This window comes from Wyeomyia smithii, chromosome 2, assembly GCF_029784165.1.
Source record: "Wyeomyia smithii strain HCP4-BCI-WySm-NY-G18 chromosome 2, ASM2978416v1, whole genome shotgun sequence".
In the NCBI taxonomy this organism is placed as follows: domain Eukaryota; kingdom Metazoa; phylum Arthropoda; class Insecta; order Diptera; family Culicidae; genus Wyeomyia; species Wyeomyia smithii.
In genome coordinates, this window is record NC_073695.1 from 184,898,417 (window position 1) to 184,920,660 (window position 22,244).

At 41.0% G+C, this 22,244-nt stretch overlaps 1 protein-coding gene across 4 annotated transcripts in view; it reads left to right on the forward strand.

Moving 5' to 3' along the window:
- Positions 1-1,668: 1,668 nt before the first annotated feature.
- Positions 1,669-22,244, forward strand: part of LOC129723724 (DEP domain-containing protein DDB_G0279099-like) — a 177,486-nt gene continuing 156,910 nt past the window's right edge. The window contains exons 1-3 of one of the 4 annotated variants that reach the window (XM_055678112.1): positions 1,669-2,739; positions 3,590-3,668; positions 12,774-13,266. In XM_055678112.1, the coding sequence (XP_055534087.1) occupies positions 13,137-13,266 (130 nt within the window). In that variant the 5' untranslated portion in view covers positions 1,669-2,739; positions 3,590-3,668; positions 12,774-13,136. The remainder of the gene's footprint in view (positions 2,740-3,589; positions 3,669-12,773; positions 13,267-22,244) is intronic. The other 3 variants (XM_055678109.1, XM_055678110.1, XM_055678111.1) reach the window with 3 other exon arrangements.

Sequence of the window (22,244 nt, forward strand, 5' to 3'; positions counted from 1 at the left end):
CGACATGCACATCAAAACTAGTTTGGGAGTGTGTTCAATCACTCCAAACACTGGGTTTTAATAATCAAGTAGACTTATACTGGGTTCCTGGTCACTGTGGAAGCGAAAGAGCTGATGAACTGGCAAGACTTGGATCGTCTCATCAGTTCATAGGACCAGAACCCTTCTGTGGTCTATCCGCTTGTTCCCTTAGAATGGAACTAAAAGCATGGGAAACTCTGAAAGTGGAATCCAACTGGACAAACACCTTCATCGGTAGGCAGTCGGAACGTTTCATCACTCCGAACGTTTCTATGACTCGTAAAATACTGGATCTTTCAAAAAAAGATCTAAGCACGTATACTGGTTTAATAACAGGGCATTGTCCGAGCCGTTATCATTTGAAGCTTATGAAAAAACTTCAAGATGATACATGTCGAGTATGTGGCATGGAAAAAGAAGACTCGGAACATCTGTTATGCCGATGTCCGGCAATTTTTATCAAAAGATATAAGTTCTTCAAGAGATGTCTTCTGGAACCCTCTGAAATCTGGAGAACAAATCCCAGTACGGTTGTGCGCTTCATACGAAGTATAATACCGGACTGGACTAATGCTATTGGCCAGACTATAACGACCACTTCCAATAGCGATACGTTATCCTGACTAAGCAAAATTAAAAAGGGGGAATAAGTCACAAAACATCAAACAATTGATCGCAGTGACGAAAATACCCAACACGGAAAAAAATTAGTTTTGTATAGAAGAAATAAAAATGAAATAAATGAATCATCTAATACTCTTTTTTTTTCTTTTTATATATAAATATAAAATTCCTTAAATTATCGAGTTTCACCATATGTTAACAGTGCGATTGATTGCGCTAGCAAAAATTTTACGTTCTCATTGATATCTTAAATTTTAAAATAAATTTCGCTTGGGCCTACCTGCTATTCTTACGCAAATAACAGCAAATCAACTTCAAACAAATTTTAGTAAATATCACAACAAGTTTAACACGTGAGTAATAAAATATGATACTAAGAGTTGTTTTTCACCTCGCGTTACACCTGTGAAAGACTGCTTATTTATGTAACAGTTTTAACTTTCTCAAACAGTGAGAACTAGGTTTAATATCAAACGTTCTTCCAACACTAGTCGAAAGCTTAAGAAAGCTTTTGCATTTTAAACTTTAAGTACGAGAGCAGACCATTCTCCGTTGATCAGTCGGTTCTCTTTCTCTTGCGTATACAACCATGTGTTCCTTGTGGCAAACACGCAAGGTATGCGCACGTACTCTTAGGCTTCTGCCATGATGAACGCGAACGCGAGCGATCGGGCGAGATTCTCACCGTAGGTAAATAAACAGCCGTATATAGAGTTGTTCATTAACCTACGGCAAAAATCTCGCCCGATCGCTCGCGTTGGCGTTCAGCCTGGCAGGGGCCTTAGGCACAGCAGCGCCAACACCTGATTTGAGCGGAATTTTTCAAGCTTTAGCCACCTAATGGCTGCACGAGTGGCACCGACTGGTGGGTGCAGAACGTGATCGAGTGCTCGCTAGTGCGATCGTAGGAAGGAGGAAAATGGAGAAATCGCAGCGCAGCAACTGCGGAAACTGCTCGATTCGACACCGGCACCGGTCTGGCGAGTTTGTTGCCTGCTGATCACCTTTAGTTCAATTTTGAACCTTCAGGTGAATGGTTTGGAATCTGCAAGGTGCATTTCAGTAGTACGATAGCGTAGACATCCGTTGGAAGAAATATAAAAAAACAGGATCCGCGAAAATCGAAATATCAGTGTTGTTGTGTGGCAGTGTACGTGTGTAAATGGAAACAGAGGTTTTACCTGCCTGCGGCACAAATGCGCTGGTAGCAAAGTGATTTTCACAAACGCTGTGGCTTGATGGACAGGGATCAAATTAGATCGTACGGTAGTGAAAGAAATTAGATCAAGTGCAACTCTACGGCGCTCCGTGTCAACCTTAGTGCTATGCTTGCAGTCAAGAGATTTGCGGAAAAAATGCACAAGTGGTACCAGGAGAGCAGACGGCAGTGAAGAGAAATGAAAAGTTTGTAAACAAATGAAAATTTGAAAAATAACAGCGTGTTCGAGATCCGGGCGTAGCGAACATAAAGCGAAGAAGCAAAACAAGCAAAAAAGCGAGTCAACAATTATAGAATAACTGGAGTGATTAGAAGCATTGCAAGTGAGGCAGAGGAATTCCGAAGGGAAGAGAAAACGTGCTGCAGAGTGTGGGCATTAAGTGCGAATCGGATGCTATTTTGTGGTCTGTGCCCCATTTGTGGAAGGCATTTGTGGAGAAACGAACGAACGAAAGTGCGGTGGAATATGCGAACCTGAGAACTGGAAGAAATATATAGAGTGAGTTGGAGGTTTTTGATTTTTGGACTTTAAAAGTTGCTCCATAAAAATCGAGTGGAAGAACAAACAAACGGCAAAACGGATGGATTGTACATGCAGTGTGCGTTTTGCGGTGGGTTATAATTTTTAACCAGGGCAAAAAAAGAAATCAATCAATTGATTGTTTATTGCTGTGTTCTGTTTTGTTGACATGTTCGAATTGCTTTGATTTAAAGCATAAGGCTTGGCCTTTTTTTTTTTCTAAAAAACATCATAGTTGATAACAGTACCCAATGTGAAGAATTGCTTGGTAGACCGAAGCTGCAACTATTCTTTCCAGTTTGAACATATAGCAGCTAGCTCATAAATCCTGAATCTTCAAAAGTTGTTTAAAAAGGTAATTTACAATTCCAGTTGGACGTAAATGAATTTGGAAAAATGGGAAGCTATAAGGAGTGTTGAGTGTTTTGTATCCCTGAACAGAGTTTACAAACCCCCCTTCCCTTATAGAACATGCATATTCCTATGTATACAATTAGGATATAGTATAGTTAGGCCATGTACAACTTATTTATGTTTTGCCTATTAAATTGGCAAGAACTTTAATTTCGTAATGATGTAACATATTTTTTTAATAAAATATTCAACAGAAACTATTGCATGGATTAATACGATTTTAACTTGTAGAACGCCACTTTCAGATGAACCCTCCCTAAACATAGACATGCATATATTAAAAATACTATTTGGCGAAACTGTTTCTATTTTTTGATTTCTACTTTGCTACAAAAAATGATTTACTAAATTTGTTTTATTATTTAGAGTTAAATCTAAGAAGGTTGATTCCTTCTTATAGTGAAACTTACAGGAGTAATATTAGCCCTTCCCAGAAAATCGTAATCAGGACATTGGCACGAGGTCTGAGGTTACGATAAGTTTCCTTCCTCTTGATAAAACAAGTCTTACAGAAAAACCTGGTCAGACAGGAACGTTTGTTGAGTCCACTCCAGGGAACTAAAATTGGCGTTATCAACAGGATAGAAACAGGATAGAATATTGCAGTAAATAACAACTTCATGTGATTTTTTTCATAGTATATGCACAAAGTAAGATATTACTTAATGAAAAAGTCCAGGTTAAGATATCAATAATCCGGAAAATAAAAGTTTAAAAAGATAGGCTTTCATTTAAGATACACTGCATATAATTATTTTGATTTTTTACATTTGCAATGCTTTCTTATTCAGTATACACGTTGTTCTAAGTTATAATAAAAAAATAAATTGGTAGTGAGTTTGTTTCTTACGTACGATTCCTTGATAATAGGTAAGTCCGCGAATATATATTTTTTTAAAACAAACTTTTCACCTCGCCCACAGTAAATTTAATATTTTCTCAACTTTCTAAACAGTACCAACATTTGATGTTCGTTTTTATGCAATTGACCTCAGTATAGAGCTGAAAGCGATAAAAAAAAAATAAATAAAACAGTCAGGGACAATGAGATGTTTCTCCGATTTAATCCCGTAATTTACCCGGCGTAAAAAAAAGAAAAGCTCCTGAAAATGGTACTTCGCGAATTTCCATTTACACCAAACATTATTGACGTCTAACGTTTACATTCGTCAGCCAGTGCGCCGTTCGTGAATGTACAAATCATGCATTTGTGTGGATACGTTTCTCCGCTTACCAGCGGCATAGTTTTTTTACGCTCTTAAGCCAGTTAAGCAAGCAAGGAATGCACAGCAAACACCATTCGAGCAGTACTGGGTATGTTGTTGCTTTCGTCGTCGCGTTGTTGCGAATCAAGATTAGTGCTTTCAAAGCCAACAAGGCAACTGCCTAGACCAGTTTGGGATTGGGGCGGCTCAAGTGGACAATGATTTATCAGTATTTTATCTATCTTTCTGAATGAATACATATATTTTTTTTTTTTTCGAAGAGAAACCTGCAAGCCAGGAGCGAGTTCACGGTTGGTTTCCAAGGAATAGGTGAAATGGCTTTGTTTTGAGGTGAAATTTCTGCTAGCTGTCAGTGCAAAAGGGGAATGCGGAATTTGCATAACTAGGGGGAACTTTCTAAGTTACGTAATTTGTTTTGGCGAACATGTAGGAGCTTAGCATTGTTCAATGATACCCTAATGTGGGAAGCAACATCGGAGAAATCTGTCAAATCCGACACGCAAACTCCAGACTATATAACTGACATTGAATTATTATTACCTATTCCGCAAGAAGGAAGTGAGAAATAAAAATATAACGTGAATAGAGAGAAGATCACTCTTCCAAACTGAAGTGTTTGCTCTTAGTCTGGAACGTCACAAGTCACTATCGCAGAGCAACGATGGTACCAATGCAACGATGGTGCTATCAAAACTATTTTTAGTACAAATATCTTGAGTGCTACGTCAGTCAGTCAAAATTCAAGCGATCGTTGCTCTTTCTTTCTGTCTATCCACTGTCACCCACGTGCGATCTGTCACGAGACGATTCACCTAAGGCTTCCGATTACAGTTCGATCACTAAGTCGTTAGTGCTTCTGGTTGGTACCACAGTTTACGGGTTTCCCTCTATCAAACAGCAGCGTTAATGTCTCTTGTTGCCATCAACTCATGCGGTAAAAGTCCTCCGTGTCATGCATGCAACTAACAGCAACTAACTATGCCAGATACGGCACGAGAAAACGTAACATTGAACTACCAAACCACAATCACTCACTCTTTCACCGTTGTTGGTCTTCGGTTCATCTTTTCATGGTACATGGCGAAGGTGAAGAAAAGGCATTAAGTTCCTACTAAACCAGCCGGTCCTACCTGACTGACTGCAGCGGACAATTCATACGAATATAAACATATACACACAGCAAATATTTTTTAGAAAGTATCAGCGCCTGCGACCGGCCAGCCGGTCAGTGACAAGAGGGGAATATATCAATTTCTTTTCCGAATTGAAGAAATGTCTGGTTTCTGCGAGCTTCTGGCCGATGGACAATCGCATCGAAATCCTTCACAGTGCGACAAATTGATGCACAACCAACTTGATATTGACGCTGGTGGCTTCTTCCGATTCCGATAGGCTAGACAGAAGCAGGCGTGTGCAACTTTATTACTCTTGGTGCAGTCGTTGAATATAAACAGCTAAGATGTCAGATGTTTTCCAGTTGGATCTAATCGCATTGTCTTGTGTATGATTTTTCGTTGCTCTTGAGCAACATCTTAGATATTCAATTTTAAACAATTTTATGTCTTCAAATGTTTCATATGTGCTCGCGTCTAGTAATAAGTAAAAAATCAAGCGATATGAAGTGCTATTTTGTGATATCTGGATTAAATTTTTGTTTCATCCTTATTATATTTTCATTAATACTACATATACTTTGAATCCATACATTTCAAATCACTGTGCATTCTCATTTGGTGATGCTCTCGAAAACAAGTCATTAAATTTTTTATTTTGCTTTTTAGTTAAGGTATTTATTTTATTCGAAAAACGGATATTTTTAAGAAAAATTTTTATCGAACATTCGTTCTATTTTTTAATTGAATAATTTAATTTTGTTGTAAATTTGTTTTCTATAACCTAAATATAATAGAGTTAAAACATTTTAGTATTTTTACCTGTAGTTACTATGGGCTTACAATTGCATGAGTTCGCAAAAATATTATACAGATACAACCGTGGAAACCTTTCTATGTCATGAAAAAGAAAGTTAAACATTACTCTTCTCAGTGTCCTCTGGCACATTTTTATTGTCATGGTAAAGTAGTAAAGCTGCAGTGGAATTAGCTTATTTCGAATCTTTCTTTAACTGTGGTCCTTAAACTCTTTGCAAAATTACTACAAGCTGCATGCACGACTTTGAGTGGCGATTCGTCCCGGACATTAGCTTGCTTTCTCACAACTTTTCCAGCATGTATCTTCAAGTACTTAAGTTTGTGGATTCAAATTGCAGGACGAAGCGGGCCATTTAGGAGTACAAATTAACCTCGGTAAATTTTCCTTACACCACATCTGCCTTAATCATCGGCGATGAATCCTATTGTAAACAGAAGCTTTCTTCTCCAAATAAATCCTTGGTTCAGGGCAGTAAATGGGCGGTGATAACATGTTGTAAATAGTATTCATTGTTAATAGTTATGTTCCTGTTAATGGATAGTAACTTTCTTTCGGTAAATATTGCTTTCGAAACCATCACAGGTGAAGCACTCTGAAATAATTCCAATCCTTGTTTTTCACTCGGTCTCTGCACGTCTCCACTCCACTCGTTCCTTCCCTGCAGTTCGCTATCTCTGCACTGCCGTTCCAAACATAGTTGTCCCATGTTCTATACAAAACTTATGCACGCTGGGACAACTATGCTTGGAACGGTAGTGCAGTCTACGTAGGGTGGTCCGTAGGCCGTCTTCCACCTGATTGGTCCACCTTGCCCGCTGTGCACCTTTCCGTTCCATTCCTGGCGGATTGGTTTCAAAAACCAACCGGGCTGTTGTTCGACATCCTTACGACAAGCCCAGCCCACCACAACCTGCCAATCTTACCGGTGTGGACGATAGGTTGCTCCCCAAGCAGCTCCTGCAGTTCGGGGTTCATTCCGCCTTCTCCTCGTTCTGTTTATCTACAGCCCACCGAAGATGGTACGCAAAACCTTCCGCTAGCTGCTCAACTTAGTGCATCGGCGAATTCCACTCGATTGGAGCGTCCTTCAGAGACCAAAGTGTGCGCAATTTCCTGTCCTAATGAGTCGATTAATTTCCCTGCTGGTATTATTGTCGGCGAGTATCAGTGAGCCCAGCTCGTAGACCGCCTCGATTTCATCACCATCAACTTGAACTTAAAGGGAGATGTAAGCACTTACTTGTCTTGAATCTCTTCCTTTCACGTACTTATTCTTAGATTTATCAATGGCCAGTCTAATCCGATTGTCTTCAGCCTTCAGTCCGATGTACGTATCCGCCTTCTTGACAAAGGTTCACGCCGCGATGTCGACAACATGGGCAAAGCCAAACAGTTGAATTTCGTGCCACTCGTATCAATCTTCTAATTACACCTTCCAAAGCCATGTTGAGCAGTAAGCATCTTGCTCTAAATCTCTTCGAGTTTCAAAGAGGCTCAAGAGTACCCCTCTCTTACACGGTTCACACACATTACTCGATCCATCGTCGCCTTGGCCAGTTGCGTTAGTTTGTCCGGAAACCCGTAGTCTGATCCATGGTGGCGCTGGCACCCATAGATCCCTCCTGGAAGTGCCTCACAAACTGCTTCACCAATGGTGGAACTCCACGGCAAAGTATTTGGGACAGTACCTCGTACGCGGCATTCAGTAGAATGATTGTCCGATAATTGCAGCACTCCAGATTGTCGCCTTTTTTGTAGATAAGACATACAATACCTTCCATCCACTCTTCCGGTTCTTCCTACCAAATCTTGACAATGACCCAGTGTATGGCTCTATACAGTGTTTCTCCACCGTATTTCAACAGCTCACCAGGAAGTTGATCTGCTCCAGCAGCTTTGTTGTTTTCAACCGGTCAATCTCCTCCTCCACATGCAGGAGATCAGCGGCTGGAATCATGTTGTCTTTTGCTCGTGTAGCAAGATCAATTGCCATACCACCCTCACACTCTACTGAATCCTGATGCTGTTAAAAGTGCTGCTAAAATCTTTCGATCACCCCACACTCGCCCTTATTAGATTTGAAAAAACTACTTCCAGAAAAAAACTACAACACCTGCTACCGTAAAGTTCCATCCTGGCCCTGGTGCTGTGGAATGCTATGTATGACGGTGTGTTAAAACTACACCCAACAGAGAAGGAGAAGATTTTGTTACTTTCGAGCAGCATCTTAGGCGACATCCATAAATTACGTAACGCAAAAAACCCAATTTTTGAACCCCCAGCCCCCCATATGTAACGAAACGTAACGCCAACACCAACCCCCATGAAAATTACGTAACGCTGTAGAAGAATTTGCTTAACAAAAATGCTCGTTTTTAGAGAGGCTCTCCTGTTACGTAACGCTGATCTTACCTCACACCCTCCCCTATGTAACAAATCGTAACGCTCAAGGATACCCCCTCTCCCCCTTTGAGCGTTACGTAATTTATGGATGCCGCCTGATTACTTTTTGTGTTCTATGACCGCGCATTAGACACAAAGTGTGATAATTTAAAAGTAACGGTTATATATGACGGTTACACGCTCGTATATGTGTCTGCTGGAGGACATACAACTAAGAACCGCAATATGTAATACCATGTGATCAGAGTTGCATGAGTTGCGAATGTTGTTCTAGACGAGCACGAGTTTGTATCTTTAAACAGGTCCAAATGAGTTTCCATGAACCAATGAGTGTGTGTTTTAAATAGCTTGCAAGAGAACGAAAGTTTGTGTTTTAGTCTATCGCAGTTTACAGATCATGATGTGGTTTCAAGACGCATTTGAAGTCTTTGAAATCATCAACGTTTGCATACTCTATGATGGGGAAAATGCTGCTTGGCAGCTCTTGTCATTTTTTTCTCTACTCCGTATGCATACACAGAGCGAACTAATACACGCACACCGGATGAATTGGAGATAGATGAAAGTAAGATATAGACGAAAGTAACAGGAGTAACATGTGCAACATATGCGACGGTGTGTGATTTTTCTTGACTTGAGATGGAAAGGGAGCATTTTTTGAAAGAGAAAATTTTGCATGTGGTTGAAACGTCCATTATTAGATAGTCGTACTCTCGTAACACGTGCAAAATATACGACAGTATGTGTTGTTACTTGACTGGGGAAGAGCTTTATTGCCTTTTATGTAACAGATTTGTTACCTAAAGGGTAATTTTGCGCTATTGCTTTTGAAGTAATAAGGAAAAGTTTTGCGTGTAAAGTCACTTTTCGGCGTGGTGATTGTTGGCTTTGTGGACGACATAACTCTAGAAGTCTATGGAGAGGCCATAAAAAAAGTCGAGTTGAAGCTGTGCTTTTAAAAAAAATCGTGGAAGATTGGATGAGCTCCAGGAAGCTGGAACTAGCGCACTTAAGGACGGAGTTCACTGTGGTAAACAGCCGTAAATTGGAGCAGAAGAAGTGCCGGCGGATGCACTATAGTCTCAAAGCGATCGTTGAAACTCTTAGGCGTGATGGTCGACGACAAGCTTACCTTTGGGAGGGCTTCAACGGCCAACGCGGAATTATTACGTATGATGACTAGCATTTACCACATCCATACTCAGGCATGTAACACCAGTATGGTTTAAGGCATTAGGTAATTATATAGAGGTAAACTAGAAAGCATCTACAAGCTCATGTACCGGAGAGTCGCGAGCGTCTTGGCTGGCATGGTGCCTATAAACATCATCGTCAGAAAAAACGGAAAATTTTTCGATGGATGTGACATAAATGGTATACGGAACACCGAACGATCATCTTCGATTGGTTCAACTCTACCAAGGATGGATGGATGAATAGACTCGTTATAGCGATAGCCAGACATCGCGAGGCACCATGGGGAGTCAACTTCCATTTGAAACAGATTTTGTCAGGCCATGGTTGCCTCAGGCAGTATCTGCATAGGTTTGGCTGTGCAGACTCACCGTGGTGCCTCGAGTGTTCAGATGCGGAAGGAACCGCAGAACACGAGTTTTTCGTATGCCCTCATTTCGCCCAAGCTAGGAGCGATATGATTGCGGTGTGCGGACCGAAAACCACCCCGAAGAAGAATGTGCGCGGACGAGGTCATCTGGAGAGCGGTTAGTGCGACTGCTTCCCGGATAGTCCAAGCACAAGACATTAATCGACGGGATGACCATCGAAGTGCCGGAGTAACCTAACATCTTATCTCCTAGTAGTTAGCCAATTATCAGAGGGTAAATCAAGCACGAAAGCCGGTTCCCTGGAGTTACCTAACGGTAGTTCCAGGGAGCATACATATTGGGGCTGAAGACCAGGGGTTTTAGTGGATCGGGTCTAGCAAACTCAACCCCACTCCCTGAGTTATCTTCTCAGGTTTCGGATAGCAGATTTCCTACCACCTTGAAAAAAAAAAACTTGTCCTTATGGAGGTTGCCGTCAATGCTCATATCGGCTTGCAGCATGCAGCTTTTGCGGCAGCTGTTCAGCTTCTCGTTGAATTTTCGAGTGTCGTAAGCTTAGTACAGGTCTTCTATTGCTACACGATCTTGATCCTCTTGGTGGCGTTTTTTTCTCCCAAGAAATAGGTTTTGGCTGTTCTGCGGTCGTCGGTATCTTTCCACGTTCACTCTTTTACGGTTTTGCAGCATTTTCGCTCAGGTTGCGTCGTTCTCCTTGACTAACTGTTTGCAATTGTTGCGAATCTATATACGCACTGCGGTAGGTGCGAACGTTAAAGACGTCAGAGAAGAACCTTGATTTGTCTCTATCTGTTGGTCGGGTGATCTTCAGGTAGTTTTGTGTTATTATTATCAATTGGCACGGCGTGCAGGCTATCTGGCCCGATTACTGGTTTACACATTGCCTCCCGTTCTATCTGAGCATCTATCTCCCCGAAGACGATTTTCACGTTCCGTCGCAGGCAGCTACCGTAGATCTGCTCTAGCTGTGCGTAGAATGCATCTTTCTCGTCTTCGGGTCTCCTTCATTTGGGCAGCAGTTGATGATACTGTATTTGAAGAACCGGCCCTTTACTCTCATCTTGCACATCCTCGCGTTGATCGGCTGCCACCTTTCACGCGTAGGTGCTTCCTACACAGTACTATGAAAACCGGTTCTTAGCTCATTGGTGATGGTGCATCTCTGGTAGAAAGTAACCGCTCGATGCTCACTTCTCCATACCTTTTGAATTGTCCAACGAAGTTCCTGCAGCGCTATGACTTCGAAGTGGCGCGAAAGTACCCTATTGTAGTTTATCTTGTCGCTTCCCCCCGGAAAGCAGAGCGATTTGCAGTTCCATGTGCTGAGTTTCCAATTATAGACTACTATTGCCTAAGTTCATTCCGGTTGTACCGATTCGTATTCTTTCTTACGTTATTTGTAACATATTGTTTTTCGGGACGGCTTGTTGAGCGTTTCCCAACCCCCATGTCTGTATATTGCTTATTATTGTAAGGTTCAAGATCCTGAATTGTTATCTACCTGAACCCATTTAAGCATTCCAATGCCAATCACATCACTTTTGATGCCTGTACTCAAAGAAAAAAAAACGCACCAGATAAAAGCGTTCGCCAAAACATTATTTTATGGCGAATTTTCCTGAAAGTTTCAGGAAATAAAATAATACACATGAATATGGTTTCGGCTTCACTTTATTCGATTTTCTTTTCATTGCTAAAAGCTCGTACCTTTCCCTTAAGACCCCTCATTACATTTTGTGCAATGGCGGAACCGACCTTTTTGATCACTTTCATCCATTCTATCTTCAACTCCAACTCGTTATTAAACACCTTATACGGTTTTCGAGCTTCGCTCTTCATGATGGCTCAAAATCTTTCCACCGTACGAATCTCTTGTAAATTTGAGGCGTCGCGAATCGAAAGGTTCGGATTACGCTTGAAATAATTCAACAGCTTCCGGGCATTCACAGGGTCACTTGTCTTCGATTTTCTTCCACTTCCAGCCCGCCGCTCGGTCATCTGGGACTCCTTGAACGGTTTTACCACCCGAAACACAGTGTATAGTGATTCCCAGTTGTCTTCCGATCCATCTCACGGTCGCAGTTGGATTTTTCACTCATCTTTATGCCAGTATTTCTTGTTTTGTTTATGCATGCTCAGTTTTGTTCGAAAATGGCGTCGAAACAACGAGCATTCTGCAAACGCATTGTACAGTTCGCTATGAACTGCACAACAACTTTGGCAAGCAGTTCACGGCAAACTATTTTGAAAGCGAAAATCTTCCAGTTTCTAATGGGACATGTACAGACAAATTTATCATAAATTATTTTTCAAAAAAATTACGATGCATATTTTATTGTTATACCATATACGCTATAGATCGGTTAGGAGACATACCGCACCCAACTTGGCAAATACTCTTTTAAGTACGTATCAATATCCATACAATGCATCGTTCTACGCCTCTTCGGGCTGGTTCGAGGGTAACCATAATATTGTCCCTCAACTGAACAAAACACAAAGTTGCTGAAAGATGCAAATTGCAATCTGGGTGTCGATGACGCAGCCAGTAGACGAATTCGCAAGCGACAGCGTAGCTCAATTATACGGAACTGACTGGGAAGCAATGCATCTGCAATGCCGACGACCTAGCCAAAAGTCTTCCAAAGAAAATAACCTATAATTTCCCATCGTTTTGCTGACTGTTTTTCTTCGCCTCCATCCGATAGAGCCGCCGCCATGGCCGGGCGTGATCAAAACAAAACAAAAACATGCAACATAGTATCATTATCATATACATATGCGTATCTGTTTATTAACCTGGACATATTTTTTCTCTTGTATATTTTCAGCAAGGGATTTAAACAATCGAAACTGGAGGAAAAAACAGAGATAATCACCGGGATCAAAATACGATGATTGCATAATTTGGAACCTAACCACGTTTGAAATAAAAGTACGAATCGAACGAAGGCTTAGGTCGAAGTTTGTTAACTCTTAATTTGTTATTGTGAACATAACAAAAAAATCAAAACGACGAAACGAATTTCAGTTCCCGAGAAATCAAAGTGAAGTAACAAAAAAGTCCTTGTACGTGTTGTGGTGATTTTTGCTCTCAGATAGTTTGGTTTTGCATTCTTGCTACCGCTGGGGTCTGTAGCACGAGGCAAAGGTCAATCACGCGAAGGTCTCATTTTCACAAACGTGTCGACGAAATGGATAACGAATCGTGCTTCGGCGGCGGAGACATCGCCGGTGCAATCTTTGGGACGCTGCTGGCCGTCGTACTGCTTGCCGTGCTTGCATGGTGGCTCTACCGGAAGGGTTATTTGCTGAAACTAAAAGGTAAGTGTGCATACTAAGGCTGTTTTGTTGTTGGGCAACATTTTACTGCAGCAAATTAAGAAAATGTCTCTTTTATAGTGTCGCCACTAATTGCATGACGTTTCATCAATAATCACGATGTAAGAAAAGTAACATCTTTTTCTTGCCGAAGCACTGTCTAACCTTGTCTAGTTGCCTAAAACCATCCCCCTTGATTTTCCCTTGCAAGATTATAGGGTAGGTGCACCGCAAACAAAGTAATCAACGGACAACCCTCAGTCGACTGGCTCATTCATCAAAGAATGAATACCTTAATAAACACGTAAGCTTCAACTGCGAAACTTTTCCCATCCTGGCCGGTTCGGGACAGAGCTTCGCTACCAAACGGTCGCAGATTGATTTATTTCCTCAATCCACGGGTCTCGATTTCGGGTACGATTTCCGGACAGGGTCTTCCCATGGTGCTACCGCTTCAGTTGGTATAGAAAGTGAAAATTTCGAATTGCACTTTGCAAGCCTTTGCCTCGGCCGCCATAACCGTCGGGCACACCTACCATAATTCATGTTTCGAGGAAGTTATGAGAACTGAAATCTGCCATCTGCTGCACCGCTTGGAATCTCAGTCAACTGCATCACCGATCGGGTACAGATACCGGCGAATGCGGCTTTATTACTGTTCGTTTCTTTCTGTCACGATGGCTAAAAGTCCGACAATAAACCAAATTTACGTGTTTCGCAATTAACTGAAATGCTTCGCTGTTTTTCACTGGTTTCGATTAGGGTGTACCCGTTTTTGACACTTGCCAAATTGATTGGAAATATGAACGGAATATTGAATTTGGTGGATTTTTGAATGCTAAGCTTGGTCTTTTGTGAGTGTAACTGTGATTGACGCGATCTGTGATCTCTTTATTGTAGGTTACAATAAATGCATGTAATTAAAAATGCCGGCCGCCTCTTTCTGCGTCCCATTTGATCCACCTGACGTATTCATTTATATCATTCATTTGTGCATCATTTTATTACTTCCTTGCACCAATTTTCACTGCATACTCTTTGTACAGCATGGCGTACGGTATAATAGTGTAATTTACGATTAAAACACCGCCGATGACGCGACGACTTGGTTGTTCAATGCGTTCGTAATTATCGGCCGCCAAATGCTGTTAATTTCTTGGGTCTCCCAGTCCGCATTATGGAGGAAGCGGACGCATTCGCCGTACTGTCATTTTAACATATATTTTTTGCTTCGGGTTTAACCCTCTGCCTCCGCCGGCATCGCTATCACGAGATCGCTGAACACGGCTTTGCATAAGGGGCTACCAGGGTCTTCCGATTCGTTGCTGGGTATCTATGGAATGCATCGCCTAGTTTATTACGCTTCACATACCATGTGTGTTACCTAATAACTTCATAGGATTGCGCCGCCTAGACGCGGCTGTGGTGACATGTTGTGTTACGAGTCACGTGTAACTGTGCGATGATCTCTGCTGGACGCGCGCACCAGCCCGCCTGGGTGTGCTTCGATGCTGCGACCCACGGGCAGCGGATGGCGTAAAGATAAGCGATCCGGACCAGTGCGTATATGTGCAAGATTTTCCACTGTTTGCTGATGAAATCCGGGAGAAGAGCGTGAGCTGGTAGATACGGACATAATTAGCTACGATACCTCGAACGGTTTGTGTCACTCTGACTTGAGGGATTTCACCGTAATTACGTTAAGATTGTACGTAAATATCTATTTAAGAATTCTTAGAATCATAAAGTAAAAGTTTCCAAGTCCAAAAAAATAAAGCCTCTAATTTGGTCATAAAGTTAATATAATTGGGTGTTAGGATTAAAAAGCACTTTTCATTATGACTCGGAAAATACTTCAACGAAGTTATAACTCGAAAAATAAAAATGAAATGCTAAAAGATGAGATTGATTCACTAACATTTATTAGCAGCAAATTTTCGTCACAAGTAACAGCTGTTTGGTAATACTTAAGCGACAGTTATTGCTGTCACTGTTGATTAAGAGAACTGATTTGGCGATGATTTCGGATTGTTTATGTTATAAAAACTGAACAAAATAGTATCCAATACTTATATTAAAAATACTTTAAATACACCAAAATGTGCATTTATTGTCAAATGGAGTCCAGAACTTATGCTTCATTAATTTTACACTCGATACGACCGAAAACTTTTCATGTATAGCAGGGTGTTTATCGGCAACATTTGTGCTGTGTTTCGCCATTTTTCCAGATTCCTTCGATCTGGTCGAGCCTTCGTGCGCACTGCACCTCCTACTTCTGGTGCTGGTAGGGTTACTAGAGAGAAGATTTCACAGGGTTGTCGTCTAGCATTCTCACGACGTAACTGGCCCACCGCTGCCTATTGATTTTCGCCAAATGTGCAATGGGATTCTCTCCAAGCAGCGCGTGCATGCAGGGCTCTACTTTTTCGAAACACAACAATGAAACTGAATGCCGTCGATTCGAACAGTTTTATTTTTTATGATTCCTTCCGGCTACTGTCATCGACTTACGATGAACAATTTTGCTGTCAGATAGAATTGATAACGGATTTCTTTTTCGTCTGGTGTTCATCGGGTCAATTCTAATGAAACTAATGACTGCCTCAATTGACGAAGAGAATGTGGCGCAAATTATAACACTTTCTTTTCTTTCAGCGTGCCAGTGATAGTGATAGTGACACTGTTAATCTCCGCTTTCAATTGAAACTCATTCCTTTCCTTTTCAAGCCCCTTCAGCTGTCAAAATCAAAGCAAGATCATTCGAGTAGTGTTTATTTGACTCTCAAAGTGTTCGAAAATGAAACAAGTGTTTCAGGTGTCTACTTTACTTTATTTACTTTATTCATTTAAATTTCATCTGACATCGTGGTCTTAATGATATGGTTTTAAAACTAGTCTAAAGTTAAAAATACAGTTCGCAAGCGTTGTCTTAAACAGACACAAGAAACATTAAAGTCGAAAACGTGATAGCCTTCTTGAAAACGTCTGCGTATTGAGTTGACTGGATGGTTATCACCGTATACGGTGTTCCTTGGTTCTGGCAGAATAAGTTGCCGTGGACGCAGTACTCGTTCGGGAGCATAGATTCTCATGCGCTCCAAGCTGGCACTATCGATTTCTCCGCGTAGTATTTTAGCGCCAAACACAGCTTAGCGGGACTCCAGCGGCTCTATACCCAATAGGGCACATCGATGTTCGTAAGGGGGCAGGTCGTTGGGATTGCGCCATGAAAATCTTCTTAGAGCATGACGGACAAATTTATGCTGAACAGATTCGATTTTAGATTTCCACACAGCTTAATATGGTGACCAGACGACCAATGCGAACTCGAGTATCAAACGAACTGGTGAACAATAGAGAGCGCGTAAGCAGATGGGGCCAATAAAGTCGTTTGCCATTTTCAGGACAAAACCTAGTTGACGATTGGCTTTGTTGATTATCGCGGAATAATGCAGCTTGAATGTGAGTTGGTAGTCAAGCAATACTCTAAGATCCCTGACTCGTCAACCCGTTCAAGCATCTGATCACCGATGACATAGTTGTATAGGATAGGTCGTTTAAGTCGTCGATATGAGACCACGTAACACTCTGCCACACTCACTACCAGGAAGTTTGACTTGCACCAATGAACGAATTTATCCAGTAGTTTCTGGAGTTCTCTGCAAACAGCGTCATTTCGTATGATCAGGTAGATTTCCGAACCGTCAGCGTAGATTAGTACTCCACCATTCGCAAGAAGTATCGTCACGTCATTAAAAATATCACAAACAGCAGTGGACCCAGATTACTTCTTTGAGGCACGCCAGAGGAGGGGGTCAAGCTTTCAGATACTGTTGATCCAATTTTCACGAAGAGCTGTCTGTTGCTCAAGTAGGAGCGAAGCCAGCTGCAAATGTTGTCGGAGATTCCAAGATGATGCAGCTTAGCAAGAAGGATATCGTGATTGACGGTGTCAAATGCGGCTTTGATGTCGGTGTATACTGCATCAATCTGAGCTCCACCATCTATTGCACCGATATAAAATGATGTGAACTTGCACAGGTTAGTGTCCACGGAGCGTTTGGGATAGAATCCATGTTGAGCGATGCTCATATAACTCCCACAAGAGCTGAATAGCATATCTTTCATGATGATCTCGAAGCATTTTGATCAAGCTGATAAAGAGGTTATGCCACGATAATTAGCGATGTCGGACTTATCGCCTTTATTGTGCACCGACAGCATATGGGAAATCTTCCATTCCGACGGAAATATTTGATGTTGAAGTGATCTTCTTAAAATCGCCTGGAGGGGAGCAGTCCAGCAAGCGCTGCACTTTTTGAAGATGCAAGAGGCAATATCAACGGGGCCTGGCTTATAGGTGTCATTGATAATTGTCAATTGAAAATGACTTAATTAAGCTCTGCGTGCAGTACATTGTTCATACGCTCTCGCCATTCTCCGTCGTTCTTCTGTACTCCACCATAGATACTCCGCATCATCTTCCGTTCGTAAACTCCAAGAGTGTTCAAGTTCTTTGTGAAAACCGTTGTTGTCTCGATTCCATAGAGAACTATCGGTCTCATCAGGGTTTTGCACGGCGTTAAGTTCGAGTGTCGTCGCACCCGATTCGATTGAAGTATCTTTCGAAGCGAGTACCATTTCCAGCCTGAATGTGTCTCAGGGTCTCTTTGCTGGTGTTAATGTCGGTGGTCGCCAAACACACGAATTCGTCAACTACCTTAAGGTCATCGCCGTCTACAGATGCTTGATACTGATGCTGTTCTCCTTGAAGCCTGTTACTCCCCTGTATTTAGTTTTCGACGCATTTATCCGCAGTCTGATTAGTCTAGCTTCGGCTTTTAATCAGACGTAGGTATCCTTCGCTGTCGCAAAGTTACGCGTTATGATACCAAAGTCATCCGGGATGCCCAGAAGTTTAACCGACCTTGTGATTACACCCTCAAGGGCGATGTTGAACAGTGAAAAGGAAACTCCATCTTGTCTTAACCCTCTGCGCGATTCAATGAACTATGAACTTTCTCTCACGTGTGGACATCACGCACAATAATTACACTGCAGAGCTATCTGCGGTGCGTTTCACAGTTGGTTTCTTGAGCATGGCAGAAAAGAAAAAGAGATTGGGAGAAAAAAAAAATAAACTGCGTTGCTCGTGCCGCTCGTGCCGGTCAAATTTACTCTGGTGGAATTTGTTTTCGCAGTGTAGCTACACGAGGACTACACTTTTGCCCGGTAGGTTTTTTCACCTTTCGGACTACTCACCAGTGGACACTGTTGTGTACTTCTGCGTTTTCTCTGTAGAGTGATTCACCCCTCTTATTTCTATCAGATGTGGGGTGAGCTGGAAGTGTGTTTGTCTCTCTGTAAGCTGGTTGAGACACTTTGGAGTGGAGAAACAAGCAGTGTGGTGAAAGCATTTGCTACACGGAGGCACATACTGGAAGGGAAGTGCGCGGTGAATTTTTTCTCCTCTCCTTTCACATACTGAGAAGAATGACAAGTATGGTTGTACCTACTGCTGGCACGCACTATCTAGCCGTTTACTCAGTAAGTATAAATTACTGAACACTCAAATCGAAAGTAAGTGTGTAGAAAGTTTGATTGAAAAGATTGAGCTTTATGTTTGTTATTTTCTACCAGTGCACAGATACAGTGCAGTGATACGAGTTGTAATAAACTCAAATAAGCTTAAACACCTTAGGAAGGAAAACGCTGCACATGGCTTTGTATCGAATTCTTTAGTTTTGTTATCTATAACTGATAACCGAATCGAGGCGAAACAAAATTAGCTAATATCAAACAATACAACTCTCAGCACAATAATTGCTTCCTCTTATCAATGTAAATATGTGAAGATACACTTGCATACACAGTGCCATCACACCAGAGCCGGTTTCATATACCCAACATTAAGGATTATCTTATTATAGATAGAACAAAAACTAAAGTCGCGGAAGTGACAACATAATCGATCAATTATCCGACTAAAAATAAAAATACCGGAGAAAATCTTACTCAATAAACTAGGTTTATATTTAAAATCCACAAAAAACCTATCTTCACAGAGCCGAATTTGCCCTGGGCTGCTAAACCGAACCATACGAAACTGTTCACGGTCAAGTGTTGAACAAGCTAAGCCGTAGTATCGCGCACTCGTATCCTTCAAAGCACAGCGAATTAAGATCATTTGCATATGAATCATAATGTTTATCGCCGTAAATTACATCCCGCACCAGTTTCCCGCGCGACGCTGTCTTATAGATTGTTTTATTTACAGTTTGTATTTTTTTTTCTCTCTTCGCTCAATAAAAAATGGACCGAGTATCACAGAACGGTCTACTGTGGAACGGACACGGTTGCCTAGAGCTAGGGTCTAATGAAAGGGTTGGCTTGTTCCATCGTAAGCGGATGAATGATCTTCCGATGGTAATATGTGTAAAAGCAAATAAGTCCTAGGTATGTGACAGCGCTAATGTGGGGAAATGCAACGAGCGATCATGCAAATTTATCTTTTTCCAACAGCTTGGTAATCGTATTACGTCTGGCATCGTCTAGTATACTACGTACACATGATTTCCTCTCGGATGCTGGCCAGCATCACGTTGCCATCAACGCGTTTTAAATGAGACTATTGCGTGCGTCAAATGTTGTCATGATTCACCGAAACACCAACAGCTGCTACTTACATGCACTGTTTATGATGATGATGATGTTACATTATTATGCGATTTAATTAGAAAAGCATGATAAGCAACTGTCTTGTTGGCCGCTCCGGTGAGGCAGTGAGAGATCAAGCGTGGCGCCATCCGCGCTAATCGGATTGTTGTTTTACATTCCGGTACAAATGGTTGTGGTGCAATGAGAAGTGAATTCATGCACTTGTTTTTATGGGAACCGTGGGTGAAGGTCGTGAGAGAAACAATTTGTACCCATTTATGGTTCAATCGAGTATTGATGGGGTGTCGTTGAACTTCTTCCACAATAAGACTTTCACACGATTTTGGATATAATATAGGGTACAGTTTTTGTTTTTAAGATACTCTCACAAATTTCACTTTAAGTCATACAAAACATTTTCAAGGTACGGTGAAAGTAGAAGTGTTATGTGAAAAATCTAATAATAACTTGTTTCCCTCTAGAACTTATTAAATATAAACTTATTATAGGAGAAACATAGGAGAATATTCATAATAATGAAGAAGTCATATTCTCAAAAGATTTGCGCAGTGATTTTTAAATTTTCAGTTAAAATAAAAAAACAAAGAAAGAAATAGAAAAAAAAACGAAAAACAAAGCCAAAATTATTTAGTTGATGTCCGGGTTAAAACCGTGTGATTCTTGTGCACGATGAAGCCACATGGTCATTTGTTACCTGTCCAATCAAACTGTACGTTCAAAATGTTTTTACGCCGTTTTATTTTTGCTAAAACTGGTGTGAAAGGTTTCTGCAGAAATGGATGCAGGGAATAGTATTATCATTCAAACATCTACCAAATGAAAAACCTTTTTTTAGTTCTAAAGTTATTTATTTACTAGCTCATATGCGATAACTTAACAGAAAAGTTATTACGAGCGAACTTTGTTAGAGGGAGTGATCGTCACGCTCGATTTACTGGGTTAGTATGGCATTGCCATTTCCTGGTTGGCATAAACTTGTAACTTCTATCAGGAAAAGCTCCGCCACTATGAGAATAGATCGGGATTCGGGATTTTTCCTTTCGTTTTTATTATTTAGTATACTTTATGCGTTTGCTTGTTGTATTGAATGAAATGTTCCAGTGTATATAACAAAGACGCGATTTCAGTAACCGTGCAATTTTTTAAAGCGTAACAAGCGATTTAGTTGTTTGCAGCAGGTGTTTTTCTGCATGCATTTTGATTAGTGATTTCTGGCGACCGGATTGACCGGTCATTCTCGTGAGGCAGATGATGTTCAATGCGTGCCAGTTAACCTACAGTCACCACCAGCAAAAAGTGCCCACCTACCTGAGCTTCCCTTTCGTGTACAAAAAAATGCGATATAAGTAAAAGGTTCTATTTATTTTGGTTTTTATTGTTCATTCATCATGTTCTTTTCCTTACTGTTACCTAAAAAAAGATTTGTCCAGTAAAGTCGTTTTTTCTTCAAGGAAGGTCGAACAATTGTAAAAACAACGTTTGTCAAATTAGAGTGCCCTCTTTTTATTTTATTTAAACATAGGGTGTAGATTCAACCTGTTGAGTGTTCAATAATTGATGTGTCCTCCCTTGGCCTTCAACAGTTGTTGCAAACGTTCCGGCATACTCTCCACCAGATTTTTAAGGTGTTGTGGGTCAATATCTTCCCAGGCGTTCTCAAGGGCTTTTTTTTTAAGGGGGGATTTGTTAGTAGCTTAAGTATTTATGATAAATATTAGTAAATAATGAGTATGTCTGTCCAATCACAAATGGTGACTTCTCAACACTGTTAGAAATTTGTAATTTTAATTGTTAGGATTTGTTTGCTTTCGCAATTAGGACTTATCATTCGTAGGAATTTAAACCTACTTGTCAGAAAAGGGGAAGTAAACTTACAACTAACTTAATTGCTAACTTATTGGCTATAAAGAGAGCTTATCGTAGCAATTGAGGATTGCAACGATTTTTGTCGAAAATTGTTAATAATTTTATTTGACATAGCTTCTAATGGTTCAACACCGGTAAGTCTATGTAATTCGAGTGTACCAAACCAAGGAGGACGCTTCAAAATCATTTTCAGAATTTTATTCTGAGTCCTTTGGAGCGTTTCCTTCCTCGTTGAACAGCAACTTGACCAGATCGGTACAGCATAAAGCATTGCTGGTCTAAAAATTTGTTTGTAGATCGAAAGTTTGTTCTTTAAACAAAGTTTAGAATTCCTGTTAATGAGAGGATATAAACATCTCGTATATTTGATGCACTTGGCTTGTATACTCTCAATGTGCTCTTTGAAAATAAGTTTTTTATCATAAATTAGTCCC